At 32.6% G+C, this 22,130-nt stretch overlaps 1 protein-coding gene across 1 annotated transcript; it reads left to right on the top strand.

Annotated features, from left to right (window-relative positions):
- Nucleotides 1-14,787: 14,787 nt before the first annotated feature.
- On the top strand, nucleotides 14,788-16,056 carry LOC110637266 (flavonol sulfotransferase-like). The gene has a single exon (XM_021787300.2). It carries the CDS (start codon nucleotides 14,841-14,843, stop codon nucleotides 15,867-15,869), a length of 1,029 nt encoding a protein of 342 aa, XP_021642992.2. The 5' UTR covers nucleotides 14,788-14,840; the 3' UTR covers nucleotides 15,870-16,056.
- The last annotated feature ends 6,074 nt before the right edge of the window (nucleotides 16,057-22,130 follow it).

Here is a 22,130-nt window from a genome sequence, read left to right as displayed (position 1 = left end):
AAATAATTCCACAATCCAAATCAAAATTTATCATCTCAAAATATTTAATAACATCATTCACAAGGCATAAAGTATGAAATTCACATGTACAAATATTAATTTACAGAAGGAAATCCAAAAATAATATTATTATAATTTATTTTACAACAGCTCAACTTTACATTGATACATACAACATTTCTATATTTACATCAAAATTAACTGTGAGGGTATAAAATAATACCCATACAAAAAGACCAATGTAGTTCTCAATTCAATAGCAGCTCACTCCTTTGCTTTCGTTACTCTTATCTCATGATAAAGAAAATAAGCTATCGCTGAGTATAAAAATACTCAGTGGTGCACAATAAAAATTTGAAATGCAATACATAAATCATTCATTATCAAAACACAGTTTAAATTTTTCTCAATCACATTTCGCAAACTATCAAAGCTCATAATAACACAATTTAGTCAAATAATTTAAGAAACACAGTGTTGCCAAAATCATACACAACTTAAGCCATGACACAAAATTTTCGATCAATGCCATGTTGTACACCACGACAAAGTAATCTACAACCCCACTAATCGAAATCAATGAGGGAGGTGGCTAGCTAGCTAGCTAATGAGTACTCATCCGATCTCAACCTCAACTGGCAAGCCAGAGAGGGAGGAAAATAAACGATCTCAACCCCATAAATGGAGGAGGAATAATGTGATACTGTCAGGCTAAGTGTGAACACAAAATCAATTCAAAACAATTTATTCAAATAATTTGTGAGAAATCTGATCAATTTCTAAAGTCATATTAACAATCATAAATGGCAACACAGTTCATAATTAACTCAAAAAAAAATCAAATTTTCAAGAATCATATATTTAAACAAAAATTACTGTGCACAGACCTGACGTGAGTCGCCTCTAGGCCTTGACTCAGTCTCTCCGAGTTTCCAAGTCTTTTTCAGCTGAAACACACAGTTTCATAATGTTTCAGTACCATAACTTAGCATAAATCCAAAAATAAATTTAACTTCACTTTTATCTAGCTCTAACGTGCTAAATTCGACGTTTTCGAAGTTTTTGTGTTTCGGGTTACTATTCACTACACTATTCCAGTCAAATTGTTGACTTTCTAAGGCTTAATAGGTATGGGAACTCCAACTTCACCCACATACCACATTTTGGTCATTAAATTTGTTGGTTTTGGTCATTTTCTCAAAGCTTAAGTCCTTTAGGCAAAATTGTCAAATTTTTAGTTTTGGTATCCCTAGTTGCACTGTTCCATTGGTAATTTTACTGTTGCAATTTGGCAAAACTTCCTTCATAGAAAATGTTCCTTATTGTCTTAAGTTTATTCTCATTTTTGAATTATCTCAATTGGAGTTTTGTAGCTCAAGTTATGGCCATTTGAACCATGGCTGCCGGATTGGAAACAACCCAGATTTTCTGGGCAATTTTGGTGCTGGCAGTTTTGGGTCACCAACTTGGGGTGGCCAAATGACTTCGTTGCTGGCAGAATTTGGGTTTGTATTCCTCATAAAAGTTTTAGGTCTATATCTCATCTAACCACTGGTAAAATTTCAGGTCATTTGGACCTGCCTAGCTTGAGTTATGACTAAATGAACAAATACTGTTCATTTGGTCAGTTTGTACAGGGCAGCCTGCACTTTTCCAACTTTGGTCAATTTGTTCACTAGGTTTTGGTCACTTTTTGGGCATGGTTCCTGAATGAAAATTGAATCATTTTATGTCTATTTTCATTCCCAATTGGTCCCATATCAATTGGACTTGTAAAATTTCATTTTTGGTCCTTCAAAGTTGACTTGGTCATGCTGCCAGCAGCATGACCACACTCCCTCCGAATTTAACTTTAATTCCAATCACTCCAACACAACTCATTTGGTCATAAATGACCATTTTTCACTTCACAATAGGTCCAAGAAACCATTTACTCATTTCTTACATTTTTGGTTCATAAACCCTAAGTCCCAAAACCCTAACTTACTAAATTGTTGCATTTAACCACATTTAATGCTTTTAATCCTAACCATTCAACTAAATAAAGTTTCTAACTCATTTAAATCCATCAAACCATGCAAATCATACTCCCATCACCTGCTGGCCAAAAATTCAGTTTAGTCCCTCACACATATTTTTATTTCATTTTGAGTTTATTTACAAGTTCTTGATGCCATACATACAATAATTAAAATAAAAATTTGAAGTTTGCATTACTAACCTTGCTTGGAGGGTTTTTAGGCTTCCCTTTCTTCAATTCTTTCTTATTCTTTTTAGTCTCTAATGTTTCCTCAACATGTAAGGAGAATTTTTTGTGTTGGGACTTTGTGAATTTATGGGATAGAGTAGGGAAATTCAAGCTTCCTTTCCCTTAACAATGGTGGAACAAGTGAAAGAATGGGAAGAGAGAGGTGAGGCGGCAAGTTTGGTAAGGAAGATGACTTTATTTTTCTTTTCTTTTCTTTTATCTATTTTAACTTATGGAAGACCCGAAAATCCCATTTAATTTAATTTATTAATTATTACTTTTATGACATCATGCATGATGTCAACTCCCTACACTTTTTCTTTTTCTTTTTTTTTATTTATTTTTTTCTATTAGTTCTTTAATTTAATTCCCGACTCCAAAATTTTCTTTTCTCCGATTTTATTTGACAGTTAGGTCAGGAGTCAGCTCTCTGGGTCAATTGACCAAATTGCCCTTCGCCGGTTCAACCCGGTTTGCAAATAATTCAATATTTCTTTTGGCTCCCTGACCTAATTATTTGACTGACTTAACAGTCCTTTTTTGTGATTTTCTCTTTTCCACTGTGTTCGTAAGGGTCCTAAGGACCGCAGCGTCACATTTTACGATTTGAAATTTGAGTTTAAAATGACTTCGCAGTTGTTCCCGAGAAGGTCACCCATCGCTGTGACTCTCGGCTCGTTTAACCTCTTATGTTCTGCTTTTCTTATTTGTACTTAACTAATTGAAAATTACTAATTATTTGTGTTTATGGCTTCTCTAATTGATTTAAGTGTGGTTCTAATCCCCTTAATTATCCGGACCGACTCCGATCACCGAAACAGTGAAATATACCAGGCTATACCAATAGCGGTGTTACAATTCTCCCCGCCTTAAAATAAATTTCGTCTCAAAATTTTACCTGGTATCAATCTCTGAACAGCTGTGGGTGCTGTCTCCTCATGTCCTCCTCTCATTCCCAAGTAGCTTCTTGGCCCGAATGATGGTTCCACAGCACTTTTACCAATGGTATCTGCTTGTTCCGTAGCTGCTTCACCTCATAAGCCAGAATCTTTATGGGTTCTTCTTCATATGTGAGGTCTGGATTTACTTCAATTTTCTCTACTAGTAGTACATGAGATAGGTCTGATCGATACCTCCTCAACATAGACACATGGAAGACATTATGTATCTTCTCCAACTCTGGAGGTAGTGCCAACCGATATGCCAAAGGACCCACTCTTTCCAGAATCTCATATGGCCCGATAAAGCGAGGACTTAGTTTCCCCTTTCTGCCGAATCTCATAATCCTCTTCCAAGGAGAAACTTTGAGGAAAACTTTCTCACCCACTGCATACTCAATATCCCTTCTCTTTAGATCAATGTAGGACTTCTGACGGTCTGATGCAGTTTTAAGTCGATCTCTGATCACCCTGATTTTCTCTTCAGTCTGTTGAACAATTTCGGGTGCAATCATCTTTCTTTCGCCCACGTCATCCCAACACAACGGGGTTCTACATTTTCTGCCATACAAAGCTTCATATGGAGGCATCCCAATGCTTGATTGGTAACTGTTGTTGTAAGCAAACTCAATCAAAGGCAAGTGTGTATCCCAACTACCCTTAAACTCAATCACACAAGCCCGTAGCATGTCCTCCAAGATCTGAATTACCCTCTCGGTGGCCATGCATGCGTGGGTGGAATGCGATCTTGAAGTTCAATCTAGTTCCTAGGGCTCTCTGAAGACTACCCAAAATCTAGAAGTGAACCTAGGATCTCTGTCTGATACAATGGATACTGGCACTCCATGAAGTCTCACAATCTCATCGATGTACAACCTGGCCAATCTGTCTAAACTGTAGTCCATTCGGACTGGCAAAAAATGAGCAGACTGAGTCAATCTGTCAACAATGACCCATACTGCATCGTGACTCTTCTGTGTCCTCGGAAGTCCCATTACAAAATCCATCGTTATTCTTTCCGATTTCCATTCTGGCACTGGTAGTGGATGTAACAACCCAGTGGGTACTTGATGCTCTGCCTTTACTCGCTGACAAGTTAGGCATTTGGATACAAACTCTGCCACATCTCTCTTCATACCCATCCACCAGTAATGCTCCTTTAACCCTCTATACATTTTTGTACCACCAGGGTGCATGGCAAAGGGAGACTCATGTGCTTCTTTCAAAATGATCTGCCTCAAATCAACATCATTAGGAACACACATTCTGCCCTGATGTAGCAGTAAACCATCATCTCTGATTGAGAATTCTAGTTTCTTGCCCTGCCGGACTTCTTCCAATAGCTTCTGATACCTTTCATCATTCTGAGCAGCCATTCTGATCTGATCTATCAACACTGGCTGTACATGCCATGCAACTGCTGTCTGCCCCTCATCATTAATCTCTAAACTGGCATGTAATGATCTCAACTCATGTACCAAAGATAAAGGAGTAAACCGTAGACTTGCCATAGTCTTGCGACTTAAGGCGTCAGCCACAACATTAGCTTTCCCTGGCTGATAGTCTATTTGACAATCATAGTCTTTTATCAACTCTAACCATCTCCTCTGTCTCAAATTCAACTCTTTCTGGGTGCCCAAATACTTCAAACTCTTATAATCTGTGTAGATGTAACATTTCTCCCCATACAAATAGTGCCTCCAGATCTTAAGAGCAAACACAATGGCTGTAAGCTCCAAGTCATGTGTCGGATAATTCCTCTCATGCGATTTTAGCTGGCGTGATGCATAGGCAATAATATTTCGATCTTGCATCAACACACAACCTAATCCATTGTGAGAAGCATCGCTTTAAACTGTATATTCTTTACCCGGTCTAGGTAAAGTCAGGACTGGAGCCTCAGTCAAACATATTTTCAATTCATCAAAACTTTGCTGGCATTTGTCCGTCCACTGAAATTTCATATCCTTTCTAAGCAGCTTGGTTAATGGAAATGCCAACATGGAGAATCCCTTCACAAATCATTGCGGTATCGGCTAACTTGAGCTGCGAATCTACGTGACATTTACGGGTGGTTTCCAATTAAGGCGACTTCCAGTGGGGCGACTTCAATCTTGCTAGGATCTACCTTAATACCCTCTGCTGATACTATGTGCCCCAAAAAGGATATCTCCTTCAGCCAAAATTCACACTTCGACAATTTGGCATATAGCTGTTTCTCCCTCAAAGTCTGCAATACAATCCGCAGATGTCTATCATGCTCTTCTGCATTCCTCGAATAGACCAATATATCATCGATAAATACCACAACAAACTGGTCAAGGTATGGTCTGAAGATAGTGTTCATCAAATCCATAAAAGCAGCCGGAGCATTAGTTAACCCGAATGGCATGACCAAGAACTCATAATGGCCATAGCGGGTTCTGAAGGTAGTTTTAGGAATACTCTGCTCTTGTACTCTCAACTGATAATAACCTGATCTCAGGTCAATTTTGGAGAACACAGCTGCACCCCTCAACTGATCAAACAAGTCATCAATACGGGGTAATGGATATCTGTTCTTTATTGTCACCTTATTCAGCTGCCGATAGTCAATGCATAACCGAAGAGTGCCATCCTTCTTCTTTACAAATAACATCAGCGCTCCCCAAGGTGACACACTAAGGTGGATAAAGCCCTTGTCAAGCAACTCTTGCAACTGTACTTTCAATTCCTTTAGTTCTGCTGGTGCCATTCTGTATGGCGTTATGGAAATTGGGTCCACACCAGGCATAACATCAATTTCAAACTGCACTTCTCTTTCTAGAGGTAATCCTGGCAATTCATCAGGAAATACATCCGGAAAGTCACATACAGTAGGAATGTTCTTTAGTGCTGGACTCCCCACTTGGGTGTCTATCATATGTGCCAAGTACGCCTCACACCCTTTTCTAATCATTTTTCTGGCCAGTGCAGCTGAAATGATGTTTGAAGGCAATAACTGCCTCTCCCCATGTATCACTACATCACCATACGGAGGAAGACCAAAAGTGACTGTCTTCAGTCTACAGTCAATCATCGCATGATGCCTGGCTAACCAATCCATGCCCAAGATAATGTCATAATCTCTGAAGGGCATTTTAATTAAATCAGACAGAAAAGTGTGTCCTTGGATCACCAAAGGACAATCCCTATATAATTTATTTACCCTGACCTCCTGACCTAATGGACTAGTTACTAGCACATCATAGTCCATTGGTACACACTGAATAGCAGTAGAACACATCACACTAGCACTAACATACGAATGTGTGAAGCCAGGATCAAATAACACATGTACATCTTGGTCAAGGATGGAAAAATTACCAGCTACAACGTCTGATGTTTTAGCCTCCTCCCTCTGATGCATGGTATACACTCTGACTGGTGCGCCACTGGGTACTGGCTGGTTAACAGTGCTTTGACTTCCAGGAGTGTTACCAGGGCCCCTACCTCTGCCTCTACCTCTAGCAGCTAACTGTGACCCTCTAGGTGCAGAGACTTGGGCTGATCCTTCAGATGTAACAGAAGGTCTAGACCGGAGCGGACTAGTGCAATCCTTAGCGAAATGTTCGCTCCCTCCACAGTTAAAACATGCACCGGTAGCTTTGAAACAAACCCCACCATGAGTTCTACCACAAGTTTCACATTGCCATACTGATAAAGCTCCTCGGGGTGCCTGCTGGTCTGCTGACCAGACCGGGGTGGTCTTTGGCCAGAAAATCTACCTCTGCCAGATCTACGGGAGCTGGATCCCCCAAACTGTTTCCTCTTTCCAGAACCACTCTCAGATGTTTGTCCCGTAGTCTTTTCAGTCTTCTCTTTCTCTTGTGTACCCTTCTTTACTGCCCTTTCTGATTCTATCCTTTCCAGTTCCAGGGCCTGTGAGATCAACTCAGCGAAATTCTGATGTCGGAAACCCACAACTTGCATCCTCAAATTCGACCTTAATCCGGACTCAAACCTCTTACATCTATCTCTGGGGGTGGAAACTAAGCTTCCAGCATAGTGGCTTAGCCTTAAAAAGTCTCTCTCATGCTCTGCTATGGTTCTGTCTCCTTATTTCAAACTTAAGAATTCTTGTAATTTCATATCTACATACGCATCAGGAACCCATTTCTGCCTGAATTCCCTCAGGAAGTCTGTCCATGTCAGTACAGGTGGCTCAACCAAGCTGTGGGGGATGGTTTTCCACCATTCATACGCATCCCCTTGCAACAAGGAAACAGAATACTCGAACTTCAGCTCTTCCGCACACTGCAGCTTTCTAAAAACCCGTTCCATTCTTTCCAACCATTGCTCTGCCTCCAGTGGATCCACAATGCCTTTAAACTTAGTGGCCCCAAATTTCATCAATTTTTCATATTGTCGAGCTGAGGGCTGTGGTTGTGCTACAGGTGCTTGCATCTGAGCTTGGGGTGGCACATTACCCGCCATTTGCTGGAAAAACGCAGCCATCTGCTGTACAAACTGAGCAGGGAACTGCTGTGCTGGAGTAGGAGCTGGAGTAGTTGACCCACTCACGTTCTGGAGTGCTGGGGCTTCCCCTTGAACCTCAGCCTCAACAGATTATTCTTCGGAATGATCTCCTCCTTCCATTCCGTTTTCCCAAATTTTCTATTTCCTGATATCAAACACAAGGAGGTTGACCTCCGTTAGTGCATATTCATGATATAAATACGTCATATGTATCAATTAAAGACACTTGAGCAGTTGTACTTATCAAAGAAATATTCATACACATAGTCAAAATTTATTGAAAAACCATGCTCTGATACCACTAAAACATGTCACACCTTACTCCTCTGTAAGGTGTAACATGATCCCGTAGAATACTTAATGAACTATCGAACTTCACCTACCAATAACTCATTAAGTATCCTACAAGGGATTTTAAAACAATTTTCTTACATTTTGGAAGTGGTGAGCATTTTGGTAGGAATTAAAAACCATTTATTCAAAGTTTAAATACTAGTAAAAATTTTTGTCCATTTTAATTTTGCAGTAAATTTTATAAAAATTTTGACAGAGTTCCGTTTGTAATTGGAGAAAACAGTTCTTCAAATACCTAAAAAAAACACTTCCAATAATTTTCTCAACTCTCAACCTCCAATAAATCTCAAATCAACTCATTTCAATTCACTTCAAAATAATTCCACAATCCAAATCAAAATTTATCATCTCAAAATATTTAATAACATCATTCACAAGGCATAAAGTATGAAATTCACATGTATAAATATTAATTTACAGAAGGAAATCCAAAAATAATATTATTACAATTTATTTTACAACTGCTCAACTTTACATTGATACATACAACATTTCTATATTTACATCAAAATTAACTATGAGGGTATAAAATAATACCCATACAAAAAGACCGGTGTAGTCCTCAATTCAATAGCAGCTCACTCTGCTGCTTTCTCGTTACTCTTATCTGCGACAGCAAAATAAGCTATCGCTGAGTATAAAAATACTCAGTGGTGCACAATAAAAATTTGAAATGCAATACATAAATCATTCATTATCAAAACACAGTTTAAATATTTCTCAATCACATTTCGCAAACTATCAGAGCTCATAATAACACAATTTAGTCAAATAATTTAAGAAACACAGTGTTACCAAAATCATACACAACTTAAGCCATGACACAAAATTTTCGATCAATGCCGTGTTGTACACCACGACAAAGCAATCTACAACCCCACTAATCGAAATCAATGAGGGAGGTGGCTAGCTAGCTAATGAGTACTCATCCGATCTCAACCTCAACTGGCAAGCCAGAGAGGGAGGAAAATAAACGATCTCAACCCCATAAATGGAGGAGGAATAATGTGATACTGTCAGGCTAAGTGTGAACACAAAATCAATTCAAAACAATTTATTCAAATAATTTGTGAGAAATCTGATCAATTTCTAAAGTCATATTAACAATCATAAATGGCAACACAGTTCATAATTAACTCAAAAAAAATCAAATTTTCAAGAATCATATATTTAAACAAAAATTACTGTGCACAGACCTGACGTGAGTCGCCTCTGGGCCTTGACTCAGTCTCTCTGAGTTTCTAAGTCTTTTTCAGCTGAAACACACAGTTTCATAGTGTTTCAGTACCATAACTTAGCATAAATCCAAAAATAAATTTAACTTCACTTTTACCTAGCTCTAACGTGCTAAATTCGACGTTCTCGAAGTTTTTGTGTTTTGGGTTACTATTCACTACACTATTCCAGTCAAATTGTTGACTTTCTAAGGCTTAATAGGTATGGGAACTCCAACTTCACCCACATACCACATTTTGGTCATTAAATTTGTTGGTTTTGGTCATTTTCTCAAAACTTAAGTCCTTTAGGCAAAATTGTCAAATTTTCAGTTTTGGTGTCCCTAGTTGCACTGTTCTATTGGTAATTTTACTGTTAGAATTTAGCAAAACTTCCTTCATAGAAAATGTTTCTTATTATCTTAAGTTTATTCTCATTTTTGAATCACCCCAATTGGAGTTTTGTAGCTCAAGTTATGGCCATTTGAACCATGGCTGCCGGATTGGAAACAACCCAGATTTTCTGGGCAATTTTGGTGCTGGCAGTTTTGGGTCACCAACTTGGGGTGGCCAAATGACTTCGTTGCTGGCAGAATTGGGGTTTGTGTTCTTCATGAAAGTTTTAGGTCTATATCTCATCTAACCACTGGTAAAATTTCAGGTCATTTGGACCTGCCTAGCTCGAGTTATGACCAAATGAACAAACACTGTTCATTTGGTCAGTTTGTACAGGGCAGCCTGCACTTTTCCAACTTTGGTCAATTTGTTCATTAGGTTTTAGTCACTTTTTGGGCATGGTTCCTGAATGAAAATTGTGTCATTTTATGTCTATGTTCATCCCCAATTGGTCCTATATCAATTGGACTTGTAAATTTTCATTTTTGGTCCTTCAAAGTTGACTTGGTCATGTTGCCAGCAACATGACCACACTCCCTCCGAATTTAACTTTAATTCCAATCACTCCAACACAACTCATTTGGTCATAAATGACCATTTTTCACTTCACAATAGGTCCAAGACACCATTTACTCATTTCTTACATTTTTTGTTCATAAACCCTAAGTCCCAAAAACCTAACTTACTAAATTATTACATTTAACCATATTTAATGCTTTTAATCCTAACCATTCAACTAAATAAAGTTTCTAACTCATTTAAGTCCATCAAACCATGCAAATCATACTCCCATCACCTGCTGGCCAAAAATTCAGTTTAGTCCCTCACACATATTTTTATTTCATTTTGAGTTTATTTACAAGTTCTTGATGCCATACATACACTAATTAAAATAAAAATTTGAAGTTTGCATTACTAACCTTGCTTGGAGGGTTTTTAGGCTTCCCATTCTTCAATTCTTTCTTATTCTTTTTAGTCTCTAATGTTTCCTCAACATGTAAGGAGAATTTTTTGTGTTGGGACTTTGTGAATTTATGGGATAGAATAGGGAAATTCAAGCTTCCTTTCCCTTAACAATGGTGGAACAAGTGAAAGAATGGGAAGAGAGAGGTGAGGCGGCAAGTTTGGTAAGGAAGATGACTTTATTTTTTTTTTCTTTTCTTTTCTTTTATCTATTTTAACTTATGAAGACCCCAAAATCCCATTTAATTTAATTTATTAATTATTACTTTTATGACATCATGCATGATGTCATCTCCCTACACTTTTTCTTTTTCTTTTTTTTATTTATTTTTTTCTATTAGTTCTTTAATTTAATTCCCGACTCTGAAATTTTCTTTTCTCCGATTTTATTTGACAGTTAGGTCAGGAGTCAGCTCTCGGGGTCAATTGACCAAATTGCCCTTCGCCGGTTCAACCCGGTTTGCAAATAATTCAATATTTCTTTCGGCTCTCTGACCTAATTATTTGACTGACTTAACAGTCCTTTTTCGTGATTTTCTCTTTTCCACTGTGTTCGTAAGGATCCTAAGGACCGCAACTTCACATTTTACGGTTCGAAATTTGAGTTTAAAACGACTTCGTAGTCGTTCCCGAGAAGGTCACCCATCGCTGTGACTCTCGGCTCGTTTAACCTCTTATGTTCTGCTTTTCTTATTTGTACTTAACTAATTGAACATTACTAATTATTTGTGTTTATGGCTTCTCTAATTGATTTAAGTGTGGTTCTAATCCCCTTAATTATCCGGACTGACTCCGATCACCGGAACAGTGAAATATACCAGGCTATACCAATAGGAGTGTTACAGTGAATTAATAGATAGAGAAGCACCTTGAAAGATTTTTTCATTTCGCCATTGCTATATCCACCATATGGAAATTGCGACGTGAGGTGAAGGATCATCTACTAGGATCACATAAAGTGCACTAAGTAATATCCTGGAAAGATGGTGGAGTCACATCGGTCTTACTTAAGTATCACCTCTTTAGACAACATTTTCTAGATATGTAATTTATTCAATCTTAATAAAATTGAGTCCACTAGTAAGTACTGTTTTCCCATAACACTACAATGGTACTAATGATTTAAGCTACAAATGCATAGATAGAAAGAAGTCACCACCTGGGCAATAACCGTGATATATTCATTGTTTCTTTTGAGGAACATCTAATTGAAGCATTAATTTCCAAAGAGACAACCGAAAGGACTTGATTGATGCACTCAATTCTCCGATAGGGTTATGGATGGCAATTTACTCCTTGTAGAGGTTCCACAACCATCATCACTATAGCCCAATGTTTAGGTTTGGGATAGTGGGTACGCAAAAAGAAGGTGTTAGGCACCCCTTACGCCTGATGTAAACTCATTAATTCGATTGCCAGTCCTCTACTGATGTTTCTAAATGTCTTGTTTATTATTTCTTTATCAAACTTCTTATCTAAAAATGCAATTTCTAAACCTACACACGCAAGTAATTCAAACAAGGGGTTATTGTTTATAAATAAGATTTAATTTTAATTTATCTAATATTTATTTAATTAAATTTCAATACACAAATGGGCTAGAGATACAAATAAAATTGATATTATTATTTACCAAGTAAATCCTATTATTACTATATAGTAAATACAAAATTGTTATTTTAAGAAAGTTTAAAGGGTACTTATCTTTTAATTATTGCAATTATCATTGAGTTAAGCTACCCTTAAAGAAGGGATTTCTCTTTTAATATGACAAGTAAATCTTTATCTTACTCCAGTTAAGCTCTACGCAATTATTGCTCTTTTGGTGCTTATGTTATAACTACTTGCCTATTTATTTTTTAAAATAAAATAAACGTTATAATTAAAAATTTAATCACTTATAATATGGTTTTTAATAAATCGAAACTATATAATGGCTATGGGTCAATCTAACCTAATTCTAATACTTCATAACTCCATATCACATCATATACATCATTAAAATTAGATCAACATGCAATTTAAAACTTGAACACAAAAAAGAAATAAAAAAAATGAAATTTCCAAATCTGATAGATTCATTGTATTTTTTTATTTGAATTTCTAAAAATATCTAAATAAGTATAAAAATCACATAAAAATTACAAGAGGAAGATCAAACATCATATTAAATTATAAAATTAATAACCAAATCAAAATTATTACTAAATAATTAATGAAAATCAGAACTTTTGACAGTAATAGATTTGCACTACTTTTTTAAAACTGTAATATATCTAAAACTACAAAAGATTTTTTCATGAAACCAATTGGAAAAATTAGATAATATCTTTAATTTAATTTTAAACCCAAAAATTGCAGAAAAAGATGAAGATTTGAAAGAAATATAAGCTTTGAAATTCAACTGCACTATAAATTGTGATCTGTTGACACCCTAACTTTAGACAGCCATAACTTACTCAATTTAACAACTTTTTTCATAATTCTTGAGACTAAAATTATCATAATTTCATGAAGATTATACAATTTTTACAGATACATAAATAAACAAAAAATAATTAAAAAAAATGAAATGACAGCAACAAGAATATGTGCAGAGTTGTTATCACCCTCAAATTTTTACATATATATGAATGTTATGAACATATGAGACCATCTAAAGGCACATAAACATGAAAAAATAGATATATTTTGTATTTCATAAATATTCAAAATTTAGAACACATATTTTAAAGGGATCTTGAAGATTTCTAGGAGAAAAAAAAAGGAAAAAGGCAAGAAGAAGAAGAAAGAAAGAAGGAGATGGGGAAACTTACCGAATTGGAGAGATAGAGTGGGAGTTTTCTCTTGTGTTGTGTTGTTCTCTCCTCCCTTCCTCTCTCTCCCTTTTTTTTTCCTTTTCTGTAAGGTATTTATGGGGTTTAAATTAAAGCACTACATAGAAAGTTTATGTAATCCCTAAATAAAAAAGATTTAAGAAGTCTTAAAAGGAAAACTTCCTACTTGATTTTTATTTTCCGTTAAAAATAAATAAATAAATAAAAGAATTATAAGCTTTTATTTATTTAATCAAAATACTCTATGGAGCCTTATTAGCCTTAGAGAGCTCAACTAGGTTCAATTAGGTTTTTTAAATAAAATAAATTCTCAAAATTAAATTTAAATAAAAATAAATTTCATTTAAATTTAATTAAATATTTTTTACTTTTCAAAATTATTTTCAAACATGCCATACATATAATTATTTATTTTTTATATTTCTAAATATATCTCATACTTATATAAATTTTCATCATTGAATTCCTTATAGTCTCAATGTACTTACAAAAATACACAGAATTTGGATTGGCTCAACATCTACATTAAGGCCAAAAATCAATTCATCACACTTAGACAGCCAGTCAGTCATGGGAGACAAGACGCAGGGTCCCAAACTCGATACCACACCTCAGGAGCCACATGACAGGCCCTCAATGGCGACAGATTCACACGTCGAGCCACATATAACACAACTTGGGTCATCAGTAAAGCCTCCCTTTCATCGCTGAGAATTAGGCATTAAATTATTATGAAACATCAATCAAAGAAAAACCCGGATTCGCTAGGTAACCTAAACTATCCAAATCTCAATTATATCGTGTGTAATTATAGTATTAAATTTTAAATTAGATATGAATCCATAAATTTAGATTTTAAATATTTTATTTAAAATTTATAAATTTAAAAATATTTTATTTTACAAATTTTTTTTAAATTTGAATTTAAATGAAAGTGAATATTAAAAAAAAAAATTTGTAACTTGAATTTGAATTTGAATTTGAAATTGGATATTAGTATTGTTATTTTAAATTCCTTTTTGTTCTTTATATTTATCTTAGTATTTGATTCAAATTCAAATTTATAAATTTAAATTCATGAATCTAAATACAATATTATTCAAAATTACAAAATAAAATTATAGACTAATTATGATAAAAAGTAGCTTGTTATCTTTTGGGTAATATGTTTTAAATTTAAGGAAAAAATTTATTTAAATCTAATTCATCATGAATATAAATATATAGATCCCACCACATATAATATGTTTTTAGTGCATGATAGATTTAGTTTAGACAAAAATTCCCAAATTAGCCCTAATCATTCATGTGCTTTTTTCCTATATAATAGATGTAGTCCATATGAGTTTTTTCATAAATGGTTCTTGAGAGTTGAGGGCATTTGCTTTCATTCATGGAACCATCTTCCATCTTATCCAATAAAAGTGAGGCTCCTGTTTCAGGAACCAGAGCATCTTCAACAAATCATACAAAGTATAAGGAGATCATCTCGACCCTTCCTCGAATTGAAGGTAGATGGCGACAATCTCAGCAACTCCATGAATACCAAGGCTTTTGGTTCGGTCAAAATATACTTGAAGGCATCATGTCTGCACAGGAACACCTCAAAGCTCAACCTACTGATATTTTCATTTGCAGCCATCCAAAATCTGGAACAACTTGGCTTAAAGCCCTGTCTTTTGCCATTCTGACAAGAAAACGTTTTAGCTATTCCTCCACAAATCCTTTGCTTTCTGAGCTTCCACATGATGTTATGCCCTTTATTGATATTTTATCATTCACTGATATTACCAGCAGAGACCCTGAACTTCCACTTTTGTCCACTCACATGCCTTACACTTCCTTGCCCAAGTCCATTGTAGAGTGTAAGTGTAAAATTATTTACATCTGCAGGGATCCCAAGGATTTGTTTATTTCATTGTGGCACTTTGCTGGTAAGGTAAGAGGTACAAGCGCAGAAACCTTTCCATTGGAGGAGGCATGTCAGAAATTTTGTGAAGGACTCCATAATTATGGCCCTTACTGGGATCATGTTTTGGGTTATTGGAAAGCAAGACTTCAATTTCCCGAGAGAATGCTCTTCATCAAATATGAAGATCTGCAAAATGACACCTTCTCCTATGTCAAGAGAATGGCAGAGTTCATGGGTTGCCCTTTCTCCATGGAAGAAGAAAGACAAGGATTAGTGCAAAAAGTCGTCGACTTGTGCAGCTTTGAGATTCTTAGCAATTTGGAGGTGAATAAGAGTAGAAAGCACAGCTCTGCAATAGGACAATATTTGAAAATTGAAAAGAAAGCATTTTTTAGGAAAGGTAAGGTTGGTGATTGGGAGAACTATTTGACAGCTGATATGGCAGCTACAATTGATCAAATAACTGAACAGAAGTTCAGTGGTTCTGGCTTGTCTTTTAAAGCTCCATAAACATCTTTGTGTCAGTGTCATAATTTTGCTTGTGTTTTAGAATGGTGGTCTGGTATGCTCTTCTAGCTTAGAATGATTGCAGCTATTATCTTTTGTTTTTAATGATATGAATGAAGGCTTGTACTTGTCTAAGTTTGCAATAAAAATTTGTCAGCTATTCAGTCTTTGGGATTACAATATGATCGGATATTTTGGATATTCAATTCAGATATACCCATTTTGTATTTGGATTTTATGTATTGGAGGAAGAAGAAGAAGATGGGATTTAGATATACCCATATTATATTTGGATTTTATGTATTTGAAGAAGAAGAAGAAGTTTCAGCGTCTCGAAAGCGAAGGAAGACAAATTTCTTTGCGGGAAATGTGAGGACAAACTTTGCGGGAAAAAAGAAAAGCGAGGGCAAAGTTGCATTGGATAAGGAGTGTCTTAATTTCTTTTGCTTGATGGAGTAACTCACCTCCTCTTCTTGAACTTCTTGTAGCTAGCTACTAATTTTAATTTGCTATTATTATATATAATTGTCTTTAGTGTTAAATTGGGAAAATTATATAATTTTTAAAAATCTTTTGAACTTATTTTAATTAAATTTAAAATTAAACTAATTTTCTTACATAACACCTAACCTTAAGTCTAAAGAAAACATTCAGTAAAGAAGTTATTATATACAAATTTAGTGATAAGTTATCGTTATTAATACTTTCAATACTGAAAAGCTATTCAATAAAGATTTCACACCTCTTATTCTATGCAAAATTTATAAATAAATTTTAATTTTAAATATTTCTACAAAATTAAAATTTAAAATTATTTTAATAGTAATTATATTTATATTAAAAATTTTATTATAATTTTATATTTTTAATTCTATGAGTACTATTAATTCATTAAAAATTATTTATTACAATAAAATTAATAAACGGTAATAAATATCGAATCTCATTTATATTAATTTATTTTTTAATTGTTTTAAATATTTACAAATTTATAATATTAAATTATAAAATTACTATTAAAAAGAAACTATTTAATTAATATAATTATAAAACTATTATTATTAAAAAATACCTATTTAATTGAATAAAAAATTTGTATTTGTCTCACTAGATATAAAATTCTAGTCTTGTTTAATGACAAATATTTTATTTGTTATAAATTTGTAGTTATTTTTTAAAATATTAATAATGGATAACTTTTATATTTATACACTCTATTTTCCTGTGATAAAACTGAAACTTAATTAATTTTGACTAATATTTTTTTTCACTATATTTCTTTTATCTTTTTTTTTTCTAACGAGCAAAATCTATTTATAAGTCTTTAAATTTTTTACGTTTTTGTATGTGATAGGTATCATTCTTATAAGGGTAGTTGCATGTAAATGTGATTAATAGGATTTTATTATATTGTCAATATTAAATAAAATCTATATTCTTGCAAATTCAATGATATTTGTATATAAATAGACTAAGATAGATTGATTTTTCTATTTTTTTTTCATTTTAATATTGATACATTTTATAATATTTGAGATGATTAATATCATTTTTACATAAGAATGCATTTTATATGTGATTGCATGAGATTTTAATTTTTTGGGTCTATTAATTATTTTAAATGTAGATTAATTATAATTTATTATTATCCTTACATGCATGAACATATTTTTTTATTTTTAATTTATCAATCCATCTTAGTTAGATTGTTAATTTTGACTACAAGATTATAAGAAATCCTAGTTATATTTTTATATATATTTATGTAAAAAGTTATACTCATCTTGTTATTAATTTTAAGTTGTTATAGTTTAAATTTTTAAAATAATGAAAAGGAAAGAAATATATGGAAAGGAAAAAAAAACCCAATTTGACTACTTTAGAGTATTAATTATATAATAAATATGAATTAATTAAAAATGCATGATTATATTTATGTTAACCTATAATGTATTTATAACATATATAATATACTTTATAATTTAAAAAAATAAAAAAATATTTATAAATATATTAAATATTTTTAAAATTATTTGTATTAAACAAAGTTTCAAGATATATATCAATATAATGAAAATGAAAATTTTATAATGATAATTCACCAAACTACTGGATACATTTTAAAAGTTATCCTATTTTCTAATTTTATAAATAATCTTTTTCACATTAATCTAAGTTATACAATCTCTTTATGTAATTAATATTATTTTAAATTACAAAAAATATAATATAAGCAAGTTAAACTTTTTTCAAAATAAAATAACAAAATTTACATAAATTTAATTTGACCAGTATTTTTTATTAATTTATTTTAATTTTTAAATATTTTCATCCATTTATATGTTTAAAACATATTATTATATTTTTTTATTAAATTACATTTAATTTTATAATTATGTTATTATTATATATAACACATAACTTTTATAAAAATATGATAAGATAAAAAGCATACTAATTTTAGATTAAAAAATATTTTTATTTATATAATTAATTAAAATATTATTAAAATTAATATTTTTTAAATAATAAAATATAATATTTATAATATTATGATAATATTATATTGTATAAAAAAATTAAAAAATTATATATAAAAAATTAAATAATAAATATGTATAACGAAAATAATACCGCACAATGCACATGATAGAAAATATTAGAATTATAATGGTACTCGCATTCGTTGACTTTTAAGATTCTACCCTTTATTGAGTTTTTTTTTTAAATGAAAGTTATTATGTAATTTTATAATTAAAATTTTTTAGCCTAATAAAATTTTAAAATTAAAAAAAAAATCAAATGAAATGAATAAAATTTATCTAAAAAAGGTGGCAGGGGTAGAATTTTAAGCTAGAGGAAGAATTATTAAACTAATCCAAACTCAAATAATGAAATCATATTAAAAACTACTCTTTTTTTCCGATTATAACTAATTTTTAATCAGCTCCAATAAAATCTCTATTAAAATAAGCTAACGTGAAACACCTGAATTGAGGAGAAGATGCTACAAAGACAATATATTTTCTTTTTAAAAAAAAAAAAAAAAGATTGGGTGCATATCCTTAAGAAAAAGATTTTCTTGTAGATTTTGATCACCTGGCCAATTCTCTAGTCACACTAGCTTCCTTACACGAAAATGGTGATTAAAAGTTGACTTGGCTAGTTATTCTAACGAGGAGTAAAATTTCATGCTATAAAAGATTGATAATAGTATATTTGGACCTAAAAGACGAAGAACAATGATATGAAGACATAAGAAAATATCTAAAAATGAGAGAATACTCGCAATTAGCCAATAAAAAAGATAGAATAACAAATCGTTGATTAACTAATCAATTTACTTTGGTTAGGAGTAACTCCACAAAAGGTTCATTTTTACGTGATAAGGATGGAACGAAAATGACCTGCGACCTACTATTGGATTAAAACTAAGACAAGAACCACAAAATTCATTGATTAGAGACATCAATTTATTAATAAAAGTATAATATGAGGATCAAATTATTAATAAAAATAAATTTAAGAATCAAATTTGATAATGTCAAAAATCGTACCTTCTTATATAGGAGTCTCAATTTAGTCTTAGCTAAGGGACCTCTAAAATAGAAAAAATTCAATTAAAGGTTCACCAGAATCTGTTCTTGCTGAAATCCTCTGACGCTCAAGTTAAGGAAGGTAATTATTTGTAATAATAGAGAGAAATGACCTGTTTAGCATTGCTGTTGAAACTGTTGTTGAGAAAATTATTTTTTTAAATATAGAAATTAGACAGTATTAAAAAATAATTAAAAATTAAATTTGATCATTTTTAATCATAAGAATACTAAAATAACAAAATAACTCTTTTCAAATTGTTTTTCTCAATAGCATCTAAAATAGTACTTTTATTTAGAAAAGCAGTTTTAGACTCTGAAAGTCAATGCCAAACAGGGCTAAAGTATGTAGAGAATAGGGAGAAGTAATAAATGAGTAAAATAGAAGGTTGAAGGTGAAATCTGTAAAGCTTCCATGAATAATGGCATGTCTGAGTTCCTTTTCATAGATGATCTTTTTTTGCTATGAAGTAACGACAGGCTAGTGGATCAACTTGCTCCCTTACTCATGCATTTAGCTCATTTGGGAAATATTTTATCTTTTATAAATCGGGCTATGAGTTTGTATTGATGATCCTAGTAAGGCTACAAGTCAACAATGATGGGCGTGAGAAGTGGGTTATATCTTTTAGCTATTTATTTTATATTGTATCAAAATCGTTATTAAATTGACACCAAGATCAATCTCTAGTTTTGTTAAATTTTAAAGATTTCTTATAATTTGCCCTTATATATATTAGCTGCATTGTCATTAATTTTTTTTTTTAAATTAACCTGATGGAATATGTAAGAATTTTCTAATAAAACTTATAGTTTTATGATTCTTATTAACTTTTTATTTTTACTAATCTAATTCTAATTAAAATTTAAACTTAAAATTTCACATTTTTTCAAATAATTCCAGTGTTACATTATTAAACATATTATTCATTTAAGTTTTTTTTTTTTTGAATTTGTAACATTAAACATTTAAAAAAATTGAACAATAAATTTAATGATATTAAAATTATTTTTAAAACTGTTAAATTTCTAATTCAAATCAAAATCAGAGTCAATTTTACTAATATAAAAATGTCTCTGCTCCAAATTTGTCAAGAATATTCACATTATATTTAATGCCAGTAGGTGCATGCACACCCACACTTGTACATTTATATTTCACTTGTTCCCTTGAGAAAATATATCATTTTTTTTTTTTTTAGAAATTCATAGGTTAGTGCTACTGATGAGAGATTGCCAGTTTCATTTCCCTCTGAAGTAGTTGTATAGGAGAACCCTGTGCCTACTGTTGCATCCAAAAATATTATATATTTTTACGGGTTCGGACCATTGTTAGGCTAAGTTCTTTTACTGGGGTTGGGTTCTGCTTGTTGAGCTTGGACCCCATAGCTCACCTCTGTATTCCTCCCTAAATTAATGAAATTTAATTTCAGTTAAAAAAAGAGGTAAAAACAAATTATTTGGACCATAAAACAACCACATATCATAGGCCGATTTCACAATTTAACGGATGAAGATGCCCTGATTTGTTGAATTAAAAAGAATGATAATGCCCTACCTGCCTCCACCAATCCCTTATGAAAAAAAATCTGCTCTCTTCTCTTCCCCATTTGTTTTTTCCTTTACCATTTTGTGCATAAATTTGGAAGGAATATTCACATTACATTTAGTGACAGATACTTAATGACTGACAGCTAAATAATAAGAAATCAAATTAACATATCAGAATCACCAGTTTCATGACTAAAATTATCATATTTAATAGGGTAGTCTAATTGATATTCCTATAAGAGTCGATTTCTCTATCTATCTATTCTAACATAATTTATTTTTCTATTGAGAAAGTAGTATCATGGCTATATCCCTCAGTGTTCATTGAGCCTCATTAAAAAGAAAAAAAAAAAAAAAAAAAAAAAACTATCATTTTGGTTGCCTGACATATCAAGTTTCGTACTAGACTTAATTGGTTCCTACATATATAGACTGGAGATATTTCAAATCAAAGGTTCTTGACCCTATTTGCTTCTTTATTATAAGGAACCATCTTCAATTTTCTCTAAGAAAGATGTTTCTGTCTCGGGAAACAAGAATTCTCCAAGAAATCATACGAAATATAAAGAGATCATCTCAACTCTTTCTCTAAAAAGTGGCTGGCAGAGAATAATATTTATCAAATAAGAAGACCTACAGAATGACATATTCTGTTATGTCAATAGACTGGCAGAGTTCATGGGTTTCCCTTTCTCCACTGAAGAAGAGACACGAGGATTGGTACAAGAAGTTGTTGACTTGTGCAGCTTTGAGAGTCTGAGTAACTTGGAGGTCAATATGAGTAGAAAACAGTGCTCTGCTGTACCTATCAAAGTTGAGAAAAAAAAAAAAGAAGCTTATTTTAGGAAAGGGAAGGTTGGTGATTGGCAAAATTATTTGACAGTTGAAATGGCGGCTAGAATTGACCAAATAACTAAGCAGAAGTTCCGTGGTTCTGGCCTGTCTTTCTGAGGTGCATAAAGGCATCAATCATCTCTATGTGTCATAATTTATGTGTTTTAGAATGCTCTGGTTCTTCCATTCTTTTTCTTATAATTTAGAAGCTTGGAGTTCTCGTGATCTTTAGTTTTCAATAAAGATTTAAAGGGTTCTCAGTGAGATACCTGGACTTACCAAC

Source organism: Hevea brasiliensis, chromosome 14 (genome assembly GCF_030052815.1).
Source record: "Hevea brasiliensis isolate MT/VB/25A 57/8 chromosome 14, ASM3005281v1, whole genome shotgun sequence".
In the NCBI taxonomy this organism is placed as follows: domain Eukaryota; kingdom Viridiplantae; phylum Streptophyta; class Magnoliopsida; order Malpighiales; family Euphorbiaceae; genus Hevea; species Hevea brasiliensis.
Note: the sequence above shows the minus strand (reverse complement) of the source record. Positions and strands in the feature narration are given on the sequence as shown.

Excerpts from the sequence above, each read along its gene's own strand:
- LOC110637266 (XM_021787300.2), top strand. The coding sequence starts at position 14,841 with ATGGAACCATCTTCCATCTTATCCAATAAAAGTGAGGCTCCTGTTTCA.